This window comes from Coregonus lavaretus (assembly GCF_964263955.1).
Source record: "Coregonus lavaretus genome assembly, chromosome: 18".
NCBI classification, from domain to species: Eukaryota; Metazoa; Chordata; class Actinopteri; order Salmoniformes; family Salmonidae; genus Coregonus; species Coregonus lavaretus.
Genome location: NC_140005.1, coordinates 49,847,641 through 49,870,871, shown reverse-complemented (window position 1 = coordinate 49,870,871; position 23,231 = coordinate 49,847,641). Strand labels below are relative to the sequence as shown.

The following is a 23,231-nucleotide window of genomic DNA, read 5'->3' as shown; positions in this document are numbered from 1 at the left end:
CCATCCAACCTGACAGAGCTTTAGAGGAACTGCAGAGAAGAATGGGAGAAACTCCCCAAATACAGGTGTTCCAAGCTTGTAGCGCCATACCCAAGAAGACTCCAGGCTGTATTCGCTGCCAATTACTGAGTAAAGGGTATGAATACTTATGTAAATGCAATATTTCAGTTTTTTTTAATGTAAATACCTGTTTTTGCTTTGTCATTATGGGTTATTGTGTGTAGATTGATGAGGAAAAAAACTATTTAATCAATTTTAGAATAAGGCTGTAATGTAACAAAATGTGGAAAAAGTCAAGGGGTCTGAATACTTTCCGAATGCACTGTATGTAGCCAGGTGAATCCAGGCGAAAGCTTTGATCCCTTGTTGATGTCACTTGCTAAATCCACTTCAATGAGTGTAGAAGGGGAGGAGACAGGTTAAAGAAGGATTTTTAACTCAATATTAGGAAGGTGTTCCTAATGTTTGGTTTACTCAGTGTATTTGAATGATATTGAAATCAATTTAATGTTAATTAATCCATTGAGTTTTATTTAGCTATTTGTCACATTTTTGTCTCAATATATTTAATTATGTGTAATGTACGCAATGATGCCACATATTGATTTATTTATTACAGGACATGCATTAGAATTAGCCGCCTCAATATTTGTAGCCATAGGTGATTGTAGCCAGGAGCTGATCCGTCGGCAGTATTGTGGAATAAGTCTAATGTTAAGTTAAGATTGGAAAGGGAGAACACTGATCAGAGAGCAGCCCTGTCTTTCTTTCGTTCTTATCAGTATCGACACGTCTCAACAACGCACTTAGCGAACGTTCTCTCTGCGTGTTGTTCTGGGAAATGCATGTTACATCTTCGGCCGTTGTAGGAAAGATGCATCGTTAAAACACTCTAAGCCTAAATTCCATCGCTATCGGGAAACCGGGCCAATATATTTTTAGGCGGGAACTCGATCCATGCAAGAACCATCCAATGAATAAATGTGTAGTCCATCGGATACATTTTTGCCTGAATAAGAGAACAACATATATTTAGTTTGCCCGCATTAGGTACAAGTGTTAAGGCAACAAGGGCTTTCTGTATGGCAACAAAGTCAGTTTGCAGCTCTTAAATAACTTGGTCAACAGTTGGGGAAATGGCATACATAACCATATCATCTGCATACAGATGAATGTTACAGGTTTAAACAGATAGACCAATATTATTTACATAAATAATTGACTATAGCACACAGAAATAGTTATTTGCACTGTAAAAAAAAAGGTTGTTATGTACAGTAAGTTTGTCATGAAGCTCTATTACAGTGGGGAGAACAAGTATTTGATACACTGCCGATTTTGCAGGTTTTCCTACTTACAAAGCATGTAGAGATCTGTATTTTTTATCATAGGTACACTTCAACTGTGAGAGACAGAATCTAAAACAAATATCCAGAAAATCACATTGAATGATTTTTAAGTAATTAATTTGCATTTTATTGCATGACATAAGTATTTGATACATCAGAAAAGCAGAACTTAATATTTGGTACAGAAACCTTTGTTTGCAATTACAGATATCATACGTTTCCTGTAGGTCTTGACCAGGTTTGCACACACTGCAGCAGGGATTTTGGCCCACTCCTCCATCCTTCAGGTTTCGGGGCTGTCGCTGGGCAATACAGACTTTCAGCTCCCTCCAAAGATTTTCTATTGGGTTCAGGTCTGGAGACTGGCTAGGCCACTCCAGGACCTTGAGATGCTTCTCCTTAGTTGCCCTGGCTGTGTGTTTCGGGTCGTTGTCATGCTGGAAGACCCAGCCACGACCCATCTTCAATGCTCTTACTGAGGGAAGGAGGTTGTTGGCCAAGATCTCGCGATACATGGCCCCATCCATCCTCCCCTCAATACGGTGCAGTCGTCCTGTCCCCTTTGCAGAAAAGCATCCCCAAAGAATGATGTTTCCACCTCCATGCTTCACGGTTGGGATGGTGTTCTTGGGGTTGTACTCATCCTTCTTCTTCCTCCAAACACGGCGAGTGGAGTTTAGACCAAAAAGCTCTATTTTTGTCTCATCAGACCACATGACCTTCTCCTATTCCTCCTCTGGATCATCCAGATGGTCATTGGCAAACTTCAGATGGGCCTGGACATGCGCTGGCTTGAGCAGGGGGACCTTGCGTGCGCTGCAGTATTTTAATCCATGACGGCGTAGTGTGTTACTAATGGTTTTCTTTGAGACTGATGTCCCAGCTCTCTTCAGGTCATTGACCAGGTCCTGCCGTGTAGTTCTGAGCTGATCCCTCACCTTCCTCATGATCATTGATGCCCCACGAGATGAGATCTTGCATGGAGCCCCAGACTGAGGGTGATTGACCGTCATCTTCAACTTCTTCCATTTTCTAATAATTGCGCCAACAGTTGTTGCCTTCTCACCAAGCTGCTTGCCTATTGTCCTGTAGCCCATCCCAGCCTTGTGCAGGTCTACAATTTTATCCCTGATGTCCTTACACAGCTCTCTGGTCTTGGCCATTGTGGAGAGGTTGGAGTCTGTTTGATTGAGTGTGTGGACAGGTGTCTTTTATACAGGTAACGAGTTCAAACAGGTGCAGTTAATACAGGTAATGAGTGGAGAACAGGAGGGCTTCTTAAAGAAAAACTAACAGAGCCAGAATTCTTACTGGTTGGTAGGTGATCAAATACTTATGTCATGCAATAAAATGCAAATGAATTACTTAAAAATCATACAATGTGATTTTCTGGAATTTTGTTTTAGATTCCGTCTCCCACAGTTGAAGTGTACCTATGATAAAAATTACAGACCTCTACATGCTTTGTAAGTAGGAAAACCTGCAAAATCGGCAGTGTATCAAATACTTGTTCTCTTATCATGCTTTCAAATTGTTTAAATGTTCTAGATTTTTCCACATAATGTAGTTTGAAAGCCAATAGTTGAAAAAAATATACAGTAATATAAGACAGCAGTTTTCTTTGTTACAAATCAAAAGATGACCATCGTGCTCTCTCAAAAGTCAGGTTAGAGAGAAAAAGCAATGAATCCAGATAAGTAAAAGATGGTAATGAAGAGTCACTGAAAAAGACGTGGTATACAGCTTACTTAATTTTTCAATTTTGTATTATTTTTACTGCATCAGGATAGCATACACAGAAGATTAGGCCTTCTTCAGTGTGTAGGTTCAAATATTTTTCAATGAGAAATAACGTTTATAGGGAACACAGGTGAGTAGCAGGTGCTTCTAACCCCTTAAGGTCGATGTCTGCGCCCTCGCGGAAATCTAATTAGCATAATACAATAATCCCCCCCAAAATCAATCAGTTTAGGCTAGAAATACAGTTGAAGTCGGAAGTTTACATACACCTTAGCTAAATACATTTCAACTCAGTTTTTCCACAATTCCTGACATTTAATCCTAGTGAAAATTCCCTGTCTTAGGTCAGTTAAGATCACCACTTTATTTTAAGAATGTGAAATGTCAGAATAATAGTAGAGAGAATTATTTATTTCAGCTTTTATTTCTTTCATCACATTCCCAGTGGGTCAGAATTTTACATACACTCAATTGGTAATTGGTAGCATTGCCTTTAAATTGTTTAACTTGGGTCAAACGTTTCGTGTTGCCTTCCACAAGCTTCCCACAATAAATTGGGTGAATTTTGGCACATTCCTCTTGACAGAGCTGGTGTAACTGAGTCAGGTTTGTAGGTCTCCTTGCTCGCACACGCTTTTTCAGTTCTGCCCACACATTTTCTATTTTTATATTTCTATTCTTGGCTAAGGTGTATGTAAACTTCCTACTTCAACTGTAAGTGACAAGTGGATTTTGCACCCCTCGAACAGATGGCTGAAAAAGTCAGATCCTCATACGCGTTGCTAATAATATTGTTGTATACGGACTCAGAAGTTAATTTTTTTTTTCAATTAGGGGCAGGTAAAGGGAAAAGTCAATTAAACCAACCATGGAAGTTGTAGAAAATAATTGAAATCCAAGATCAGAATATCACTTAAAAAAGAGTGTATCCTTGAGATAAATATAATAATTATCCTAATAATTTGGTTCCTTAAAGCCTAGGCTTCTGACTTTAGTTTTATTTCATTATACATGGCAGCTAAAATCTGAGTTGTTTATACAATTCAACGTATACTGCTGATGACAACGGTGTTAAGTGTCAGCAGACATTTCATTTATAGTCAATCCACATGGTTGGGAATTTATTTTGGATAATTGGATAATTACTTTAGATGATTATGGTATGAATGTAACAGTTAGTTCACACGTGGTGTGAGAAGGTGCTATATCTGCCTCATAAGGTGGGATGAAAAGGAATCCCCAAATCAAAAGGGCCCTACCTATAAATGCTGTTTCTGATTGATTTTATTTTAAAACCTACACATTGAGGCCTAAACGTCTGTGTACGCTATCCTGATGCAGTAAAAAGTAAGCTTTATCTTTTTGAGTGTGGACCCATCACACATTTTTTGCTTAAATCAACAGTTGCTCAGAAATGTATGATCTTGACAAAAACATATTACTGCTAGTTACAAGAAAATTCCTCATTCACTGTTGCTTCACTTGATTTATCCAGTGCTACTCTATCCTTCAAGTGACCGAGACCGGATCTGAAAGCAAGGACTCTCCTTATCGTCAAATTAAAAACTGGACTCAGGTGACACTGACTATTATTGACAAAGTGTTGACAAGCAACCAGAAGAATGTCTTAGTGTACTTACTGGGTGGCTTGTTGGCAGCCAGGTTTTTGAAGTGACTGCCTTTGATGATCTCCACTGAGAGACGGCCCGTGGTGGCATTGTAGACGAGCCCTACCAAGATCTCTGGTGTGGAGCCATGGCTGGCTGACTGGAATGAAGAGGCACTTTCACTGCAGGACATCTCCGATATACTAGCCTGGGATTCACCGCCCTGCTAACACACAGGTGGACAGACAGATGGACCAACAAGAAGGTCAGTGAATTTTCAGGGCCCACATCTCAGAGTAGGAGTGCTGATATAGGATCAGTTTTTCCTGAATTTGTAATAATTAATACAATTACATGGACAGAGGGTGACTTGATCCTAGATCTTTATGAATACAGGCCCAGGATTCAATGTCAGTGAAATTTGAAGTAAGGAATATACATTCTTATGATAAAAATGCAGAGATACCGTAATAACTGGCAGTATTATCCAGGTAGGTTCTTAGTAAGTACATGACAAATTGCCCCAGGAACAGCATTCTACAAATCACAGCTGTTGTGTACAGTAAATGCTTGCAGCCTAGCTTTTCCTTTGATCTACTCACCGGGAGGGCACAGCAGGGGTCCAGTATGACCGGCACTGACATCTTGCCCTGCAGGTTGAGCTTGGTGAGGTAGAACACCTTCTCTCCAAGCACCTTCTCTTTCTTCATCCGCCGCACGCTGTAGAGACGGAATCGAATGGAGTAGTTGCTGATCATCTCTGACTCCACGTGACTGAAGCGGAAGGTCTCCGTGAAGACCGGGCAGGGCCCTTTCTGGATGCCCGTCTTCGCCCTCTGCTTTTTCGTGGGCAGCAGCACCAGATGTACCTGCCAGGCGACGTTACCTGTACGCTTGAGGGCCGGGATGTCCGTTACGGCCATGACCGTCACCGCCAGCCGCTGGTCCTGGGAGTCGTAGTCGAACACCACATCCAGGGTGCCATATTTGGCCAGGGGTTCCGGTTCGTAGCCCTTGGGGAGCTGCACTGCTGACCCCCGGGCAGACATGTCCTAAAGAGACACATTACACCACACAGGAAGTAATGTACCAAAGATTGGCAAACGTAATGCATAACATTCTTGAAGTCTACTTTACACTGCCATAAGTATGATCTATCATACCTTATGCAGTCATAACAGCTCTTGGACTATTTCTACATTGCTAGTCACTTGAACTAGAGAAGTACTGAATATTTGCTTGAAACTGAACAGCATTGACTATCACAAACACCTGAGCTACGAGAGAGATGCTAAAGACACCACCTCTAGTTTCTACTTGGGTGAGCAGATGTACAGTAGGATGAATTGGAGGATTTGGACTATGGGAGGTGAAATGGATCAGGACAATCAAAGTTACCTTATGTTTTTGACGTAGTTTATCTTTGCTCTTGTACCATGACCTGTATAAGGGCTTCTGTCAGATAAAAACATAACATTTACATTTTTGTCATTTAGCAGACGCTCTTATCCAGAGCGACTTACAGTTAGTGAGTGCATACATTATTATTATTATTATTATTATTATTATTATTATTATTATTATATTATTATTTTTTTTCATACTGCCCCCCTGTGGGAATCGAACCCACAACCCTGGCGTTGCAAACGCCATGCTCTACCAACTGAGCTACATCCCTGCCGGCCATTCCCTCCCCTACCCTGGACGACGCTGTGCCAATTGTGCGCCACCCCATGGGTCTCCCGGTCACCACTGCGCCACTCGGGAATATAAAAACATAACACATGTTTATGAGGGAAATCTATCAGACAAAATCCTGACAGTGGTGATATGTTTTGCATGAGACCTTATGTGAGACTAAGTAAATCACATTTGTAAGGCTGTTTCAAAGGCTGGATTACAATCCGATAATTTACTCCCTCCTTCAGATCTGAAAATACTTCTTGATAGCAATATTGCAATAGCTCAACAATACCGGGTGCTGTTTTCAACATCTTGTTTACATCCATCCAATAATTTCCAATCTCTGAGGGTGAGGGGTTAACAGGGAATTTATTGGACTGGAATTCAAGCAAAGAGAGTGGGAAATTTGTTGGGAGAAATAGAGGTTGAGAGACTTTGGCTATCTGTGTGCATGTGTGTGTGGTCCTGAAGCCCAAAGTAAGTGTTTCATTCCAATCATCTCTACCCATCACGGCCACGCTTATGCACATAATCACAGTCTTATGCATGAAAAATCTACATTTGCAAAAAGGCACTTTAGAATCCTCTTCTATAGACCCCACACCAGATACTACTAAATTCAGAAATATTCAGTGCACAGAAAATGCTATAATCAAATTACCGAAAACGCTATACATCATCCTCTGAGCTCTAGTCTTGTCTGAACCATATGGTTTCCCAATCAAATTACTTTAATAACTCTTCTTCTTTCTTTTAATTTAAGCCTTTTGCTCCTTTGTGAAGGAATGGGGGACTCTGTAGCACCCTCAGCAGGTCGGTAGAAACCGGAAGCATCTGGTTTTCAGGGAAAACAGAGAGGAAGAGGTGAAGCCTGAAAACCGGATGCTTCCTGTTTCTACCGACCCCGCTCAGGCGTTTCTTTTACACCTGCTACATTAGGTTACTCTGTAGTGGTTCAGAGAGAGAAGTTGAAAAGGAAAATGGCTGTGCAAATGTAGAAATATATATTTAGGTTCAGGTTTCCATGGCAGTTGGTCCTTCTTTTCCATGTGGTTGCCATGGTTTCAGTCAAGTCTAGAGTGCCGGCTATACATCAGCATTTCTCTTTTGTTTTGTTATTTTGTTGTTTTTTAACTATCGTTTGGCCTACCAAAATATCCAGTAACACTGTATTTTAAGGTACACATCAATGTGGGACTAAAGTATGTAAATTAATTAATTTCAACAACTAAACTTCCATAAATACTTCCATATACACTGAGAGTAAAAAACTCCTAATATTGAGTTTTGCCCTCAGAGCAGCCTCAATTCGTCGGGGTATGGACTCTACAAGGTGTCGAAAGCGTTCCACAGGGATGCTGGCCCATGTTGACTCCAGTGCTTCCCACAGTTGTGTCAAGTTGGCTGGATGTCCTTTGGGTGGTGGACCATTCTTGATACACACAGGAAACTGTTGAGCGTGAAAAACCTAGCAGCGCTGCAGTTCTTGACACACTCAAACTGGTGCTCCTGCCACCTACTACCTTACCCCGTTCAAAGGCACTTAAATATTTTGTGTTGCCCATTCACCCTCTGAATGGCACACATACACAATCCATGTCTCAACTGTCTCAAGGCTTAAAAATCCTTCTTTAACAAGTGACATCAATAAGGGATCATAGCTTTCACCTGGATTCACCTGGTCAGTCTATGTCATGGAAAGAGCAGGTGTTCCTAACGTTTTGTACACTCAACATGGGCCAGCATCCCTGTGGAACGCTTTCGACACCTTGTAGAGTCCATGCCCCAACGAATTGAGGCTGTTCTGAGGGGGGGTGCAACTCAATATTAGGAAGATGTTCATACTGTTTGGTATACTCAGTGTGTATGTCATATAGCCAACATTCAAGTCTGATATAAACAACCAGTGGCTACCCGTCATTTAGAGCCCCACCTGTTTTGAGCCCCACCTGTTTAGCTAAAAAATAATAAAAAAAAAAAAAAATTGTTAACTGTTTTGTATGTTATTTTGGCATTAATACGTGTCGAAATATCAGTTTGCAAATAATGTAAAAAAATTTATAATTTACTTAATAAAGCCGCATCCAAACATGGTCTCCTTTTTGCTTTCTTGAGTAAGGCAGCTCCAAAATACAGGTCCAAGTCTGGGTTTAAGGGTCTATTTTCCAAGCTTAAAATGATAAACATTCATATGCAACACCTTGGGCCAGAAAAGGTTGAATACATTGGCCATGCCGACAATCCAGCGTTCAAAACAACTGGAAACTCCGAACTGGGAAATCTCAGACTTCAGTGAGTTAAAGACAACTGGGTACTCTGAAAAAATACATTGTGAACGGTCATCCAACTCGGACTTCCAAGTCGGGAACTCGTGCCTCTTTCTAGAGCTCCGACCTGACGTCATGATTCAACCTTGTTTTTTTCACTAAGCCCAAACCTGATGGGATGGCGTATCGCTGCAGAATGCTGTGGTAGCCATGCTGGTTAAGTGTGCCTTGAATTCTAAATAAATCACAGACAGTGTCACCAGCAAAGCACCCGCACACCATAGCACCTCCTCCTCAATGCTTTACGGTGGGAACTACACATGTGGAGATCACCCGTTCACCCACACCGCGTCTCACAAAGACACGGCGGTTGGTACCAAAAATCTCCAATTTGGACTCATCAGACCAAAGGACGAATGTCCACCGGTCTAATGTCCATTGCTCGTGTTTCTTGGCCCAAGCAGGTCTCTTCTTCTTATTGGTGTCCTTTAGTAGTGTTTTTTTTCTTCAGCAATTCGATCATGAAGGCCTGATTCACACAGTCCCCTCTGAACAGTTGATGTTGAGATGTGTCTGTGACTTGAACTCTGTGAAGCATTTATTTGGGCTGCAATTTCTGAGGCTGGTAACTCTAATGAACTTATCCTCTGCAGCAGAGGTAACTCTGGGTCTTCCATTCCTGTGGCGGTCCTCATGAGAGCCAGTTTCATCAGAGCGCATGATGGTTTTTGCAACTGCACTTGAAGAAACTTTCAAAGTTCTTGAAATGTTCCGTATTGACTGACCTTCATGTCTTAAAGTAATGATGGACTGTCATTTCTCTTTGCTTATTTGAGCTGTTCTTGCCATAGTATGGACTTGGTCTTTTACCAAATAGAGCTATCTTCTGATTGCCAACACAACTGATTGGCTCAAACACATTCAGAAGGAAAGAAATTCCACAAATTAACTTTTAAGAAGGCACACCTGTTAATTGAAATGCATTCCAGGTGACTACCTCATGAAGCTGGTTGAGAGAATGCCAAGAGTGTGCAAAGCTGTCATCAAGGCAAAGGGTGGCTATTTGAAGAATCTCAAATATAAAATATATTTTGATTTGTTTAACACTTCCATATGTGTTATTTCATAGTTTTGATGTCTTCACTATTATTTTACAACCAGAGTAGGGTGTTGCCATGAAGACTGAGGGCACAGCCCCTTCATTATCGCTTCGTGCCGACACATCAAAGCGGCCGTTCCAGACTCTCAAGTCAAGGAGGTAGAGGCTGGTGTTAGCAAGACGAGGCCCAGCAAGTTTCTGAAAGTTCCTTAGGCTTGGAAAACATAAAATAACCCAACACTGTTTTAAGTTTCGGAGTGGCTGTAGATCAGACTTTTCCCTGACCTTTAAAGATCCCAAAGCTTCTGCGCATGTGCGGAACTAGTTCTGCGCATGGATTAATTCTCTACTTTGCGCACGGCCTCTGCTCTTCTCATAGAGGACAGGCTACTCTGGCAAATGTGCTCGTTTAATAAAGTTAGATCAAAGCTGAATAAATGTCTGCAAGATCATATAATAGTATTCTACATAACAGAACAGAGCATGGCGCTTGCAATGCCTGGGTTGTTGGTTCGATTCCCACGGGGGACCAGTACAAGAAAGTACGAAAACGTATGCACTCACTACTCTGCATAAGAGTGTCTGCTAAATGACTAAAATGTCAAATGTAAATGTAAATTTCGCTCACTGTACATCATTCAAAATAACACTGTAGGCTACTTCGAAACAACACTGTATAACTCAAGAAGATCTAAATGCATATCCCCATGAAACTGAAAACTGAAAAAGAAGCAGATATTGAATATCCCTTTGAGCATGGTGAAGATATTAATTACACTTTGGATCGGGGGTGTCAAACTCATTCCATGGAGAGCCTAGTGTCTGCAGGTTTTTGTTTTTTCCTTTCAATGAAACCCTAGACAACCAGGTGTGGAGAGTTCCTTACTAATTAGTGGCCTTAATTAATCAATCAAGTACAAGGGTTAGGAGCGAAAACGCGCAGACATTCAGCCCTCCGTGGAATGAGTTTGACACCAGTGCTTTGGATGGTGTATCAATACACCCAGTCACTACAAAGATACAGGCATCCTTCCTAACTCAGTTGCCGGAGAGGAAGGAAACTGCTCAGAGATTTCATTATGAGGCCATTGGTGAATTTAAAAATGTTACAGTTTAATGGCTGTGATAGGAGAAAACTGAAAATGAATCAACCACATTGTAGTCACTCCACAATACTAACCTAATTGACAGAGTGAAAATAAAGAAGCCTGTACAAAAGTAATACTGCAAAAAATATGGCAAAGCAATTCACTTTTTGTCCTGAATACAAAGTGTTATATTTGGGGCAAGTCCAATACAACACATTACTGAGTACCACTCTCCATATTTTCAAGCATAGTGGTGGCTGCATCATGTTATGGGTATGCTTGTAATTATTAAGGACTGGGGAGTTTTTTAGGATAAAAAAGAAACGGAATGGAGCTAAGCACAGGCAAAATCCTAGCAGAAAACCTGGTTCAGTCTGCTTTCCACCAGACACTAGGAGATGAATTAACCTGAATGGCAAGGCCTGAAAATGGTTTACTAGCAATCATCAACAACCAATTTGACAGAGCTTGAAGAATTTTGAAAAGAATAATGGGCAAATGGTGCACAATCCAGGTGTGGAAAGCTCTTACAAATGCAGAAAAAGTCAGGGGTGGGAATACTTATCTAAATCAGATATTTCTGTATTTCATTACAATTTCTAAAAACATATTTTGACTTTGTCATTATGAGGTGTCTAGGTGGGTAAGAAAAAATATATTTAATCAATTTTGAATTCAGGCTGTAACACAACAACATTTGGAATAAGTCAAGGGTTATGAATACTTTCTGAAGGCATATGCTTTTGGCTAAGGTCCATGTCAGGAACTTGATATGCATTTTGTTATGCTAAATGAGGACACTTTCTGATGTTTATTTCAGTTTTGAGGACATGCTTAATAATTTGAAAAATATTAAATACATTTCATTCTTTCAGACATTATAATTTTTGGGTCCTGCTTTAAATAACGTGCAGCTTATAAAGGCTTTATAAAGCCTTCATAAACACTACATAAATGTGTTACAAATCATCTATAACCGTATGTCATGCTTTATAAAGGGTTCATAAATGTGGCATAACAGTGTGACATAACCACCAATTTCAAATGTGACATAACTCACAATGTCAAATATGACATAAACCTGTGCTTTATAAAGGGTGGCATAAGCACAACTTAATAGAGGCCTTATAAATCATGTTAAATTGAGGATTCACAAAGCCTTTAAAACCCTGTCATACATCTTGGTAGAGCATTGCAATGACAGGATATTGGTTTTTATTCCCGCGACCACCCATACGTAAAGATGTATTCACCCATGACTGTAAGTCGTTCATATTATATTTCACTAAAACATTTCTAGGATGGCCCAAACTCTTTCCCTCTTGGGTGAATAGTCAATGCATCTTGGTAGTGCATTGCAACGCCAGGTTAGGGTTTGATTCCCTGGACCACCCATACGTACATTTTACAGTAAACATTTTGGACCTGACCTCAACTTCTCCTAAAGTGCAGTCATGCACAGCAAAAAACTTTAGTAGGGCCTTTTAAAATCCAGTTTTATTTTATTTTTTCCAGATTTCGATTACCCCCATTAAAAAAAAAAATAATATTAATAGAAAAACAACAAAATTGGATTTTCTGTGTTCACAACAATGCTTAAACCACATCAAGGGGTGACATTTGAGGTCTGGGAAAAATATAAGGTTTTCTGTAGTGCAGTAAGTGCACATGTGATGTATTTCGGCCGCTAATGGAATGGGTGGAGTAAAAGGCCAGCAACACTCCGTATTATTCAGAGCCCCATGAAATGACACCATGTATACATTCTACAGATCCTACTGAGTATTCCCTTATATACTTTTACTGCTGCACACAGAATAGTTCTTGCTCTAAGCCAATATGTATTCCATATACAGTGATTCGCATTGGGGGCATTTATTTGACCTTGGAATATGTTTTAAAACCCAAATTTAATGAAAATTTCACTTAAATATGAATCACTGTTAATGTTTAGACAATTATTTTGCATATATCATGAATGGTTATTGACACTTTTCTACTACTAAGTGGGGGACTTTGATTTGGAAAATTTCTGAAATTCTGTGACCCGTAGGTACTTTTTTAGTGTTGCTGACGAGACGCTGATCATGTGATGAGTTTGCAAATCAAATGCCCCCTTGTGCTGCCACTGGACAGCGAAAAACAAGTAAGTTAAACTTTATTTATTTTAATTTAAATGAGTTTGTAGTAGTTAAGTGTTGAGTTATATTACATACTGTAGCTACTGCATTCGTTAATTCAAATAATTTTGGTGACTTGACAGCAATTGCTAGCTAGCCGAAATGTAGCTAGCTAGCAGCCTCAGCTAAATACAAATCCCCCTAGATACAGCCATTTCTCATAGTCACGTCATGAGATTTGTAAATGAAAGAGGAATATAATGATGCAAATTGAATATCATTTCCCATATTCCCATTTAGAGTTTCTGGTGCTGCACAGAAATGCCCTTATCCAGATGGTGACAAAGGCATTTCGTGACAGACCTGCTAACTTTCTTTGTTGTTACTTTTAAGGTTGGAATCAACATCCAGTACCTCCAGCAGGAAGAGGCAAGAACCATTCGTCCGCAAGCTCAGGGACAAGCTACACTATTCACAGCCCTGTGTAATTGTTCATTGTAATTGCATTGCTGGACTTTTGGAAACTTCATGTATTTGTATTGTTTAAAAAATTTACAAATTAAAGGAAATGTATGGTTTAAACATGTCTTTAATGTATATTTGTTTTAACTGTTAGTGATAATTCCGTAACTGTTAATACATTTGTGTTTACATCATTAAGCCTTTATGTACAGTGGGGAGAACAAGTATTTGATACACTGCCGATTTTGCAGGTTTTCCTACTTACAAAGCATGTGGAGGTCTGTAATGTTTATCATAGGTACACTTCAACTGTGAGAGACGGAATCTAAAACAAAAATCCAGAAAATCACATTGTATGATTTTTAAGTAATTAATTTGCATTTTATTGTATGACATAAGTATTTGATCACCTACCAACCAGTAAGAATTCCGGCTCTCACAGACCTGTTAGTTTTTCTTTAAGAAGCCAGAACCAAGGTTCATCGAAAATCTCTTCCCAACTATTTTGCAACCTGTATGGCACAGCTGTCAGTTTTTTTGTCCTTAAATGAAACAGATATACTTTTTTATTTAGCACAATTTTGGTCTTTAATGCAGGGCCGACAGACACGTTCCTTACCTTCTTCCCTTTCCACTTGCCTCCTCCATTTTTGGTAATGCTGCAATCAGTTGGTTGTAATTTTGGACAGAGCAGACATATATTTGTATTAACTGCATGTGTGACAATACTCCACCAGTCTTATTTATGATGTCATTTACAAAGATTATACTGTTGTAAAAAAAGAAAATCATTTTTTAAATTTTTTAATCAATTAGTATATTTGAGTTTAACCATAATATTTATTGTAATATTTTTTCTGTCTTTTCTGGTGGATTAAACTGAAACTGCAACCAGCTTTCTATGGCTTGTTTTAAAAATAGCGATATTTTGGAGAAAGTGAGAAGTTGTAATCTGAATGAAGGGAAAAGGGCCATTCTTGAACACGGAGTGAACCATTCCTGCTAATCTGCTAGAGAACCAGTTCGGATTTAAGTATACATTTTGTATGACTGAAGACTTTAGTGAGAGGTCGCTAATGCTTTAATATTTAATAATTTCTACCCTCCAAATTCATATTAATTATATAAATAGGCCAGTTTTATTTTGTCTGGCTTGCCGTTCCAAATAAAGTGGAATATTCTTTGCTCATATAATTTAAAAAACAAGTCGTTAGGTGTAGGCAGGGCCATAAGTAAATAGGTAAACTGGGATATGACTAAAGAGTTAATCAGGGTGATTTTTTCACAAATAGACAGGTGTTGCCTTTCCATGGTAGCAAGATTTTATCTAATTTGGCTAACTTTCTATTATAATGTACTGTAGTGAGATAATTTCTTTCTTTTGGGATATGAATATGTCCACTTAACCGTCTGACCATTTTATTGGTAAACTACACAGAAATGTAAAAGTTGTGTGTTTTAGCGATCCAATATGTGATATGGTGCATTTATCACCATTCGGTCTTAATCCAGAGAGGTTAGAAAAATTATCTAGATCCTCTATGAGGCTGTGCAGGGATCCAAATTGCGGATTTAAAAGAAAACATTAATCATCAGCGTACAATTTGTTTTAAGCCCTGGATTTCTAACCCTTTGATATTATTGTTGGATCTGATTTTAATAGCTAACATTTAGATGGCCATAATAAATAGATATGCCGGTAGTGGACAACCTTGTTTTACTCCTCTTGACAATTTTATACTTTCTGAGAAGTAGTCATTATGTACTATTTAACACCTGGGGTTACTATACATAACTTTAACCCATTGTATAAGAGACTCTCCAAAATTAAAATAGTCAAGTCGTACTTAATCAAAGGCCTTTTCAAAGTCAGCTATGAATACCAGGCCTGGTTTCCCAGATTTTTCATAGTGTTCTATTGTTTCCCGTACTTGTCTTATATAATCTCCAACGTATCGACCAATAATACAACATGTCTAAGTGTTGTTGTTCATTAGTTTACTCCAATTAGGGGAGGGGTGGTAGGGTTAGGATGTTCCTAGGATTTTAATTTACCACCTGGGTCCTGTTTCAGTAATAGTGAAATCAGACCTTCTTGCTGAGTATCTGATAGTCCACTATTTTTATAGGAGTGGGTAAAACATGTTACTAACGGACCTTTGACTACATCGAAAAATATTTGATATACATTAGCTGGTATGACATCCAGCCCAGGAGTTTTCCCGGACTTGAAGGCTTCCATTGTATCTAGAAGTTTCTCCTCTGTAATTAAGCCTTCGGTATAGGCCTTCTGTCATTCTGTATAGCTGTTCATTTTACACTATTAATATCTTTACAATTAACTTCAGTTAGTGGAGATGGAGGAGACTGAAATGAAAACATATGCTTAAAGTAGTACTTTGCTTCCTCTTTCAAAATATTGTTTGGTGAATCATGGATGACTCCGTCATTCATAACACGTTTCTGTAAATGACTTTTGTTAGCATTTCTATGTTTTAATAAAAAATCCCCATATTACATCCAGTTCACTATTTTATTATATATTACACTTGATCTTTCTTGAATAAGTTCCTCCATTTCTTTTTGTTTTTCCTCTAACTTATTCTGTGCCTCTATGTTACCATTTATATTGCTATCTACAGTTGAAGTCGGAAGTTTATAAACACCTTAGCCAAATACATTTAAACTCAGTTTTTCACAATTCCTGACATTTAATCCTAGTAAAAATTACCTGTCTTAGGTCAGTTAGGATCACCACTTTATTTTAAGAATGTGAAATGTCAGAATAATAGTAGAGATAATTATTTCTTTCAGCTTTTATTTCTTTCATCACATTCCCAGTGCCTTCCACAAGCTTCCCACAATAAGTTGGGTGAATTTTGGCCCATTCCTCCAGACAGAGCTGGTGTAACTGAGTCAGGTTTGTAGGCCTCCTTGCTTGCACACGCTTTTTCAGTTCTGCCCATACATTTTCTATAGGATTAAGGTCAGGGCTTTGTGATGGCCACTCCAATACCTTGACTTTGTTGTCCTTAAGCCATTTTGCCACAACTTTGGAAGTATGCTTGGGGTCATTGTCCATTTGGAAGACCCATTTGCGACCAAGCTTTAACTTCCTGACTGATGTCTTGAGATGTTGCATCAATATAGCCACATCATGATGCCATCTATTTTGTGAAGTGCACCAGTCCCTCCTGCAGCAATGCACCCCCACAGCATGATGCTGCCACCCCCGTGCCTCACGGCTGGGATGGTGTTCTTCGGCTTGCAAGCCGTTATGGCCAAACAGTTCTATTTCTGTTTCATCAGACCAAAGAAAATTTCTCCAAAAAGTACAATCTTTGTCCCCATGTGCAGTTGCAAACCGTAGTCTGGCTTGTTTATGGCGGTTTTGGAGCAGTGGCTTCTTCCTTGCTGAGCGGCCTTTCAGGTTATGTCGATATAGGACTTGTTTTACTGTGGATATAGATACTTTTGTACCTGATTCCTCCAGCATCTTCACAAGGTCCTTTGCTGTTGTTCTGGGATTGATTTGCACTTTTCGCACCAAAGTACGTTCATCTCTAGGAGACAGAACGCGTCTCCTTCCTGAGCGGTATGACGGCTGCGTGGTCCCATGGTGTTTATACTTGCGTACTATTGTTTGTACAGATGAATGTGGTACCTTCAGGCATTTGGAAATTGCTCTCAAGGATGAACCAGACTTGTGGAGGTCTACAATTTTTTTTCTGAGGTCTTGGCTGATTTATTTTCATTTTCCCATGATGTCAAGCAAAGAGGCACTGAGTTTGAAGGCAGGCCTTGAAATACATCCACAGGTACACCTCAAATTGACTCAAATTATGTCAATTAGCTTATCAGAAGCTTCTAAAGCCATGACATCATTTTCTGGAATTTTCCAAGCTGTTAAAGGCACAGTGAACTTAGTGTATGTAAACTTCTGACCAACTGGAATTGTGATACAGTGAATTATAAGTGAAATAATCAGTCTGTAAACAATTGTTGGAAAAATGAACTTGTGTCATGCACAAAGTAGATGTCCTAACCGACTTGCCAAAACGATAGTTTGTTAACAAGAAATTTGTGGAGTGGTTAAAAAGGTTTTAATGACTTCAACTGTATCTGTACTGTTAGTTCCTCTATTTCCTTTGTTAAGATGAACTCGTTTGACCTAAATTATTTTGTTTTAAAGATGAGTATTGAATTGCCTCTAAAGGCACATTTAAAAGTGTGCCATACAATAACGGGATCTGCTGTACCTATGTTATGTGGGTTAAAAACAAGTTCTCATCCAGTATGCTTCGAATATATTTTTCCAATATCCTCGCCCTCACAGAAATTCTGTAATGTTGATTTGATGGTCCGACTGCATTCTGTCCCTTATCAACACTCGTAACTTTTTGTTCCAGCGAAAATGACATAAAAAGTATTCAAGACGACTAGCTTGATTGTGCCTCCACCATGTACACTACCGGTCAAAAGTTTTAGAACACCTACTCATTCAATGGTTTTTCTTTATTTTTACTATTTTCTACAAAACTATGAAATAACACAATCATGTAGTAACCAAAAAAGTGTTAAACAAATCAAAATATATTTTATATTTGAGATTCTTCCAATAGCCTTTGCCTTGATGACAGCTTTGCACACTCTTGGCATTCTCCCAATCAGCTTCACCTGGAATGCTTTTCCAACAGTCTTGAAGAAGTTCCCACATATGCTGAGCACTTGTTGGCTGCTTTTACTTCACTCTGCCGCCCGACTCATCCCAAACCATCTCACTAGGTTAGGATATTTAAGCCTATATCAACTACTTCCAATATATCCTTAATATTCATAATTTCCTTAATTGCATGAGGTAGATAGTATGTTGTGAGATTTCCTTTTAGGTCCATTGAGATACCATATTATAATCTCCCACCATAATAATTGAGTCATGTATTGCTTGTAAGCTAGCGATACATTATTAGACAGTACCAGTCAAAAGTTTGGACACAACTACTCATTCAAGGGTTTTTCTTTATTTTTACTAGTTTCTACATTGTAGAATAACAGTGAAGACATCAAAACTATGAAATAAGACATATGGAATCATGTAGTAACCAAAGAAGTGTTAAACAAATAAAAAATATATGTTATATTTGAGATTCTTCAAAGTAGCACCCCTTGCCTTGATGACAGCTTTGCACACTTTTGGCATTCTCTCAACCAGCTTCATGAGGTAGTCACCTGGAATGCATTTCAATTAACAGGTGTGCCTTCCTAAAAGTTAATTTGTGGAATTTCTTTCCTTCTTAATGTGTTTGTGCCATTCAGTTGTGTTGTGACAAGGTAGGGGTGGTATACAGAAGATAGCCCTATTTGGTAAAAGACCAAGTCCATATTATGGCAAGAACAGGTCAAATAAGCAAAGAGAAACAATAGTCCGTCCTGGCGTCCAGCAAAATTAAGGCAGTTATACATTACAATACATTCATAACAGATTTCACAACATATTAAGTGTGTGCCCTCAGGCCTCTACTCTACTACCACATATCTATAACACAAAATCCATGTGTACATGTGTGTATAGTGTGTATGTTATCGTGTGTTTGTATGCATGTGTCTATGTTTGTGTTGCTTCACAGTCCCCGCTGTTCCATAAGGTGTTTTTTATCTGTTTTTTTAATCTAATTTTACTGCTGGCATGAGTTACTTGATGTGGAATAGAGTTCCATGTAGTCATGGCTCTATGTAGTACTGTGTGCCTCCCATAGTCTGTTCTTGACTTGGGGACTGTGAAGAGACCTCTGGTGGCATGTCTTGTGGGGTATGCATGGGTGTCCGAGCTGTGTGCCAGTAGTTCAAACAGACAGCTCGGTGCATTCAACATGTCAATACCTTTCACAAATACAAGTAGTGATGAAGTCAATCCCTCCTCCACTTTGAGCCAGGAGAGATTGACATGCATATTATTAATGTTAGCTCTTTGTGTACGTCCAAGGGCCAGACATGCTGCCCTGTTCTGAACCAATTGCAATTCTCCTGAGTCCCTCTTTGTGGCACCTGACCACACGACTGAACAGTAGTCCAGGTGCGACAAAACTAGGGCCTGTACGACCGGCCTTGTTGAAAGTGCTGTTAAGAATGCAGAGCAGTGCTTTATTAAATCAAATCAAATCAAATGTTATTTGTCACATACACGTGTTTAGCAGATGTTATTGCGGGTGTAGCGAAATGCTTGTGTTTCTAGCTCCGACAGTGCAGTAATATCTAACAAGTAATATCTAACAATTTCACAACATATACCCAATACACACAAATCTAGTAAGGAATGGAATTTAAGAATATTTACATATATAGACAAGCAATGACAGAGCGGCATGGACTAAGATACAGTAGAATATTATTATAGACAGACTTCTCCCTATCCTAGCTAATTTTGTATCAATATGTTTGGACCATGACAGTTACTCCAAGCAATTTAGACTCCTCAACTTGCTCAATTTCCACATTATTCATTACAAGATTGAGTTGAGGTTTGGGGTTTAGTGAATGATTTTTCCCAAATACAATGCTTTTAGTTTTTGAAATATTTAGGACTAACTTATTCCTTGCCACCCATTCTGAAACTAACTGAAGCTCTTTGTTAAGTGTTGCTGTCATTTCAGTCGCTGTGGTTGCTGACATGTATAGTGTTGAGTCATCCGCATACATAGACACACTGGCTTTACATGTCGTAAGTAAAGATTGAAAAATGTAATGGGCCTAGACAGCTGCCCTTGGGAATTCCTGATTCTACCTGGATTTTGTTGGAGAGGCTTCCATAAAGAACACCCTCTGTGTTCTGTTAGACAGGTAACTTTTTATCCACAATATAGCAGGGGGTGTAAAGCCATAACACATAAGTTTTCCAGCAGCAGACTATAATCGATAATGTCAAAAGCTGCACTGAAGTCTAACAAAACAGCCCCCACAATCATTTTATCATAATTTTCTCTCAGCCAATCATCAGTAATTTGTGTTAGTGCTGTGCTTGTTAAATGTCCTTCCCTATAAGCGTGCCTTTCCTCCTAGGAAAAACATTTTTACCCCTATCAAGGCTCAATTTGACAACTAACGTTTTAAAATGTTAAGGCGTATTTTGTGTTATTGGTTAACCCCATAGTCAATTGACGCACCAGCGCTGCTGCTACTCTCTGTTTATTATCTATGCATAGTCACTTTACCTCTACCTACATGTACATATTACCTAAACTAACCTGTGCCCCCGCACATTGACTCTGTACCAGTACCCCCTGTATATAGCCTCGTTACTGTTATTTCATTGTTGCTCTTTAATGATTTGTTATTTTTCTATTTTCTTCTTTTTAATTTTTTAATTTTTTACTTCAATTTATTTTAGTAAATGGGCTTGTAAGTAAGCATTTCACTGTAAGGTGAACCTGTTGTATTCGGCGCATGTGACAAATAAAATTTGATTTGATTTCATGTAAAGAAGCACAATGATTTTCAGCCCCTGAGCAGGTTAAATAATTTCATGTGTTGGATTTAGAACATTTCTGATCAGACATATGAGGATGAAACATTAAAATGTCTATGATTCACATATCATGTAAGGATATCTATTGAAATTATGCATTATATATTTATTTTTTCGAATACATAAATAATTAGGTAATGACTACAGATATGATACATTTCTGATAATATGTGGATTCGTTCATGCCTAAGCATAAAGGTTTAGATATTGTATGTCAATATGTTGACATATACCCTTTCCGGAGTTAGAATATTCTACAAGTATGTAAAAGGGGTGCATGCGCATCAGGTGCATGTCTTGAACGTATCTCACCCCAGGTATATCCCTGGACTCATATGGTAGCAGGGAGATTTCAGAGGTCCGGAATGGATGCATGTAGAAACTGTCCCATTACGGAGAATATCCTAGCGCAATTGTATATATATATTATTACTATGTAATAGTGAAATTAAGGACATGTGCATCTGTAGCATGTCTACTCCTTATATCTAATAAAATGTCAGATATCTGTAAATATATAGATAAAGATATTCCCTCATATTTAACCTTTTCGTGTCTGAAATATGAGACATTTGGGATTATAACAAATACCGCTTTGATGTCATACAAGCAAACCACACACCCGTGTGTGCACTTCACATTTCCATATTTAAAAACTCAAGTCATTTACAGTATCAACGTTTATGATGTTTAGTTCACAGTTACAAGGATGACGTGTGTCATACCCTGGGTTGTCCTGAACAGAATGAGCCTATTTTTGTCGTATTGTGGAGAAAATCAGCCGTGGAACACACACTTGAATGCACAATTCCATTCTATGCGCACCAAAATTGCAACGTTTGACTTGTGAAAACAAGTCCCAAACAAGTGCCTTGTGAAAGCCTGACACTGTATGATCAAATTGGCAACAGAATAAGCTTTCAGATCATGCCGACCTGACCCAGATTGCGATTTATAATGGAACGTTTATGGATTGCGTAAACAACAACAGCGTTGGTGTGATGGTGGGGACGCAGGGCTGTGTTCCAAACAAAAAACTAAAATTGTGCTTGCTTCAGTTCCTCAACGGCAAAGCTAGGAGAGTTTAAAAAAAGCACCTTATAGTAGCAACGCGCATGCCCCGCCCACCTGAGAATCTGTCTTTTTCAGACATCTATTTCCTGTGTTTGAGGGGTGAAAAATCCACTTGTCACTTAAATCTCGCTAGATGGATTGCTTTAATTTTACTCCTGTGACTCTTTCCTACTCCTGTGACTCTTTCCTACACCCCGGGTAATGGCTGAACTTGACTTAATGTAATACATTGTCTTTCCATTGCATCTATAAGAATATTAAAGCTTTGTCAGGGATTTAACACATCATCACGACATCACAAGAAAGAGAAGAAAGACAAGCATATTTTGATGGGTGTTCATTTTTTTTGGAATTGAAAAAAGTAATAACTTAATACAGATGAAATGTTTACAAATTAGATGCGCTGAAATGAAAGCAACTTCTGAAAATGTACACTCGGATTATAGGATTATGTCTGATCTCGCAAACAATGTAAAGTACACTACATGACCAAAAGTATGTGGACACTGCTCGTCGAACATCTCATTCCAAAATCATGGGCATTAATATGGAGTTGGTCCCTGCTATAAACAGCCTCCACTCTTCTGGTATGGCTTTCCACTAGATGTTGGAACATTGCTGCGGGGACTTGCTTCCATTCAGCCACAAGAGCATCAGTGAGGTCGGGCACTGATGTTGGGCGATTAGGCCTAGCTCGCAATCGCTGTTCCGATTCATCCCAAAGGTCTTCGATGGGGTTGAGGTCAGGGCTCTATGCAGGCCAGTCAAGTTCTTCCACACCGATCTTGACAAACCATTTCTGTATGGACCTCACTTTGTGCACGGGGGCATTGTCATGCTGAAACAGGAAAGGGCCTTCCCCAAACTGTTGCCACAAAGTTGGAAGCACAGAATCGTCTAGAATGTCATTGTATGGTGTAGCGTTAAGATTTCCCTTCACTGGAACTAAGGGGCCTAGCCTGAACCATGAAAAACAGCCCCAGACCATTATTCTTCCACCACCAAATGTTACAGTTGGCACTATGCATTCGGGCAGGTAGCGTTCTCCTGGCATCCGCCAAGCCCAGATTCGTCCGTTGGACTGCCAGATGGTGAAGCGTGATTCATCACTCCAGAGAACGCGTTTCCACTGCTCCAGAGTCCAATGGAGGCGAGCTTTACACCACTCCTTGGCATTGCGCATGGTGGTTTTAGGCATTTGTGCGGCTGCCAAGAGTGTG

The 23,231-nt window shown here is 39.3% G+C and overlaps 1 protein-coding gene across 1 annotated transcript in view; it reads right to left on the bottom strand.

Annotated features, from left to right (window-relative positions):
- Nucleotides 1-23,231, bottom strand: part of syt14a (synaptotagmin XIVa) — a gene marked incomplete at its 3' end in the record, with an annotated part of 123,734 nt that overhangs the window by 15,410 nt on the left and 85,093 nt on the right. The window contains exons 5-6 of the mRNA XM_084182550.1: nt 5,299-5,748; nt 4,730-4,919 (exon numbers count right to left, since the gene is read on the bottom strand). Of these exons, the coding sequence (XP_084038676.1) occupies nt 4,730-4,919; nt 5,299-5,748 (640 nt within the window). The remainder of the gene's footprint in view (nt 1-4,729; nt 4,920-5,298; nt 5,749-23,231) is intronic.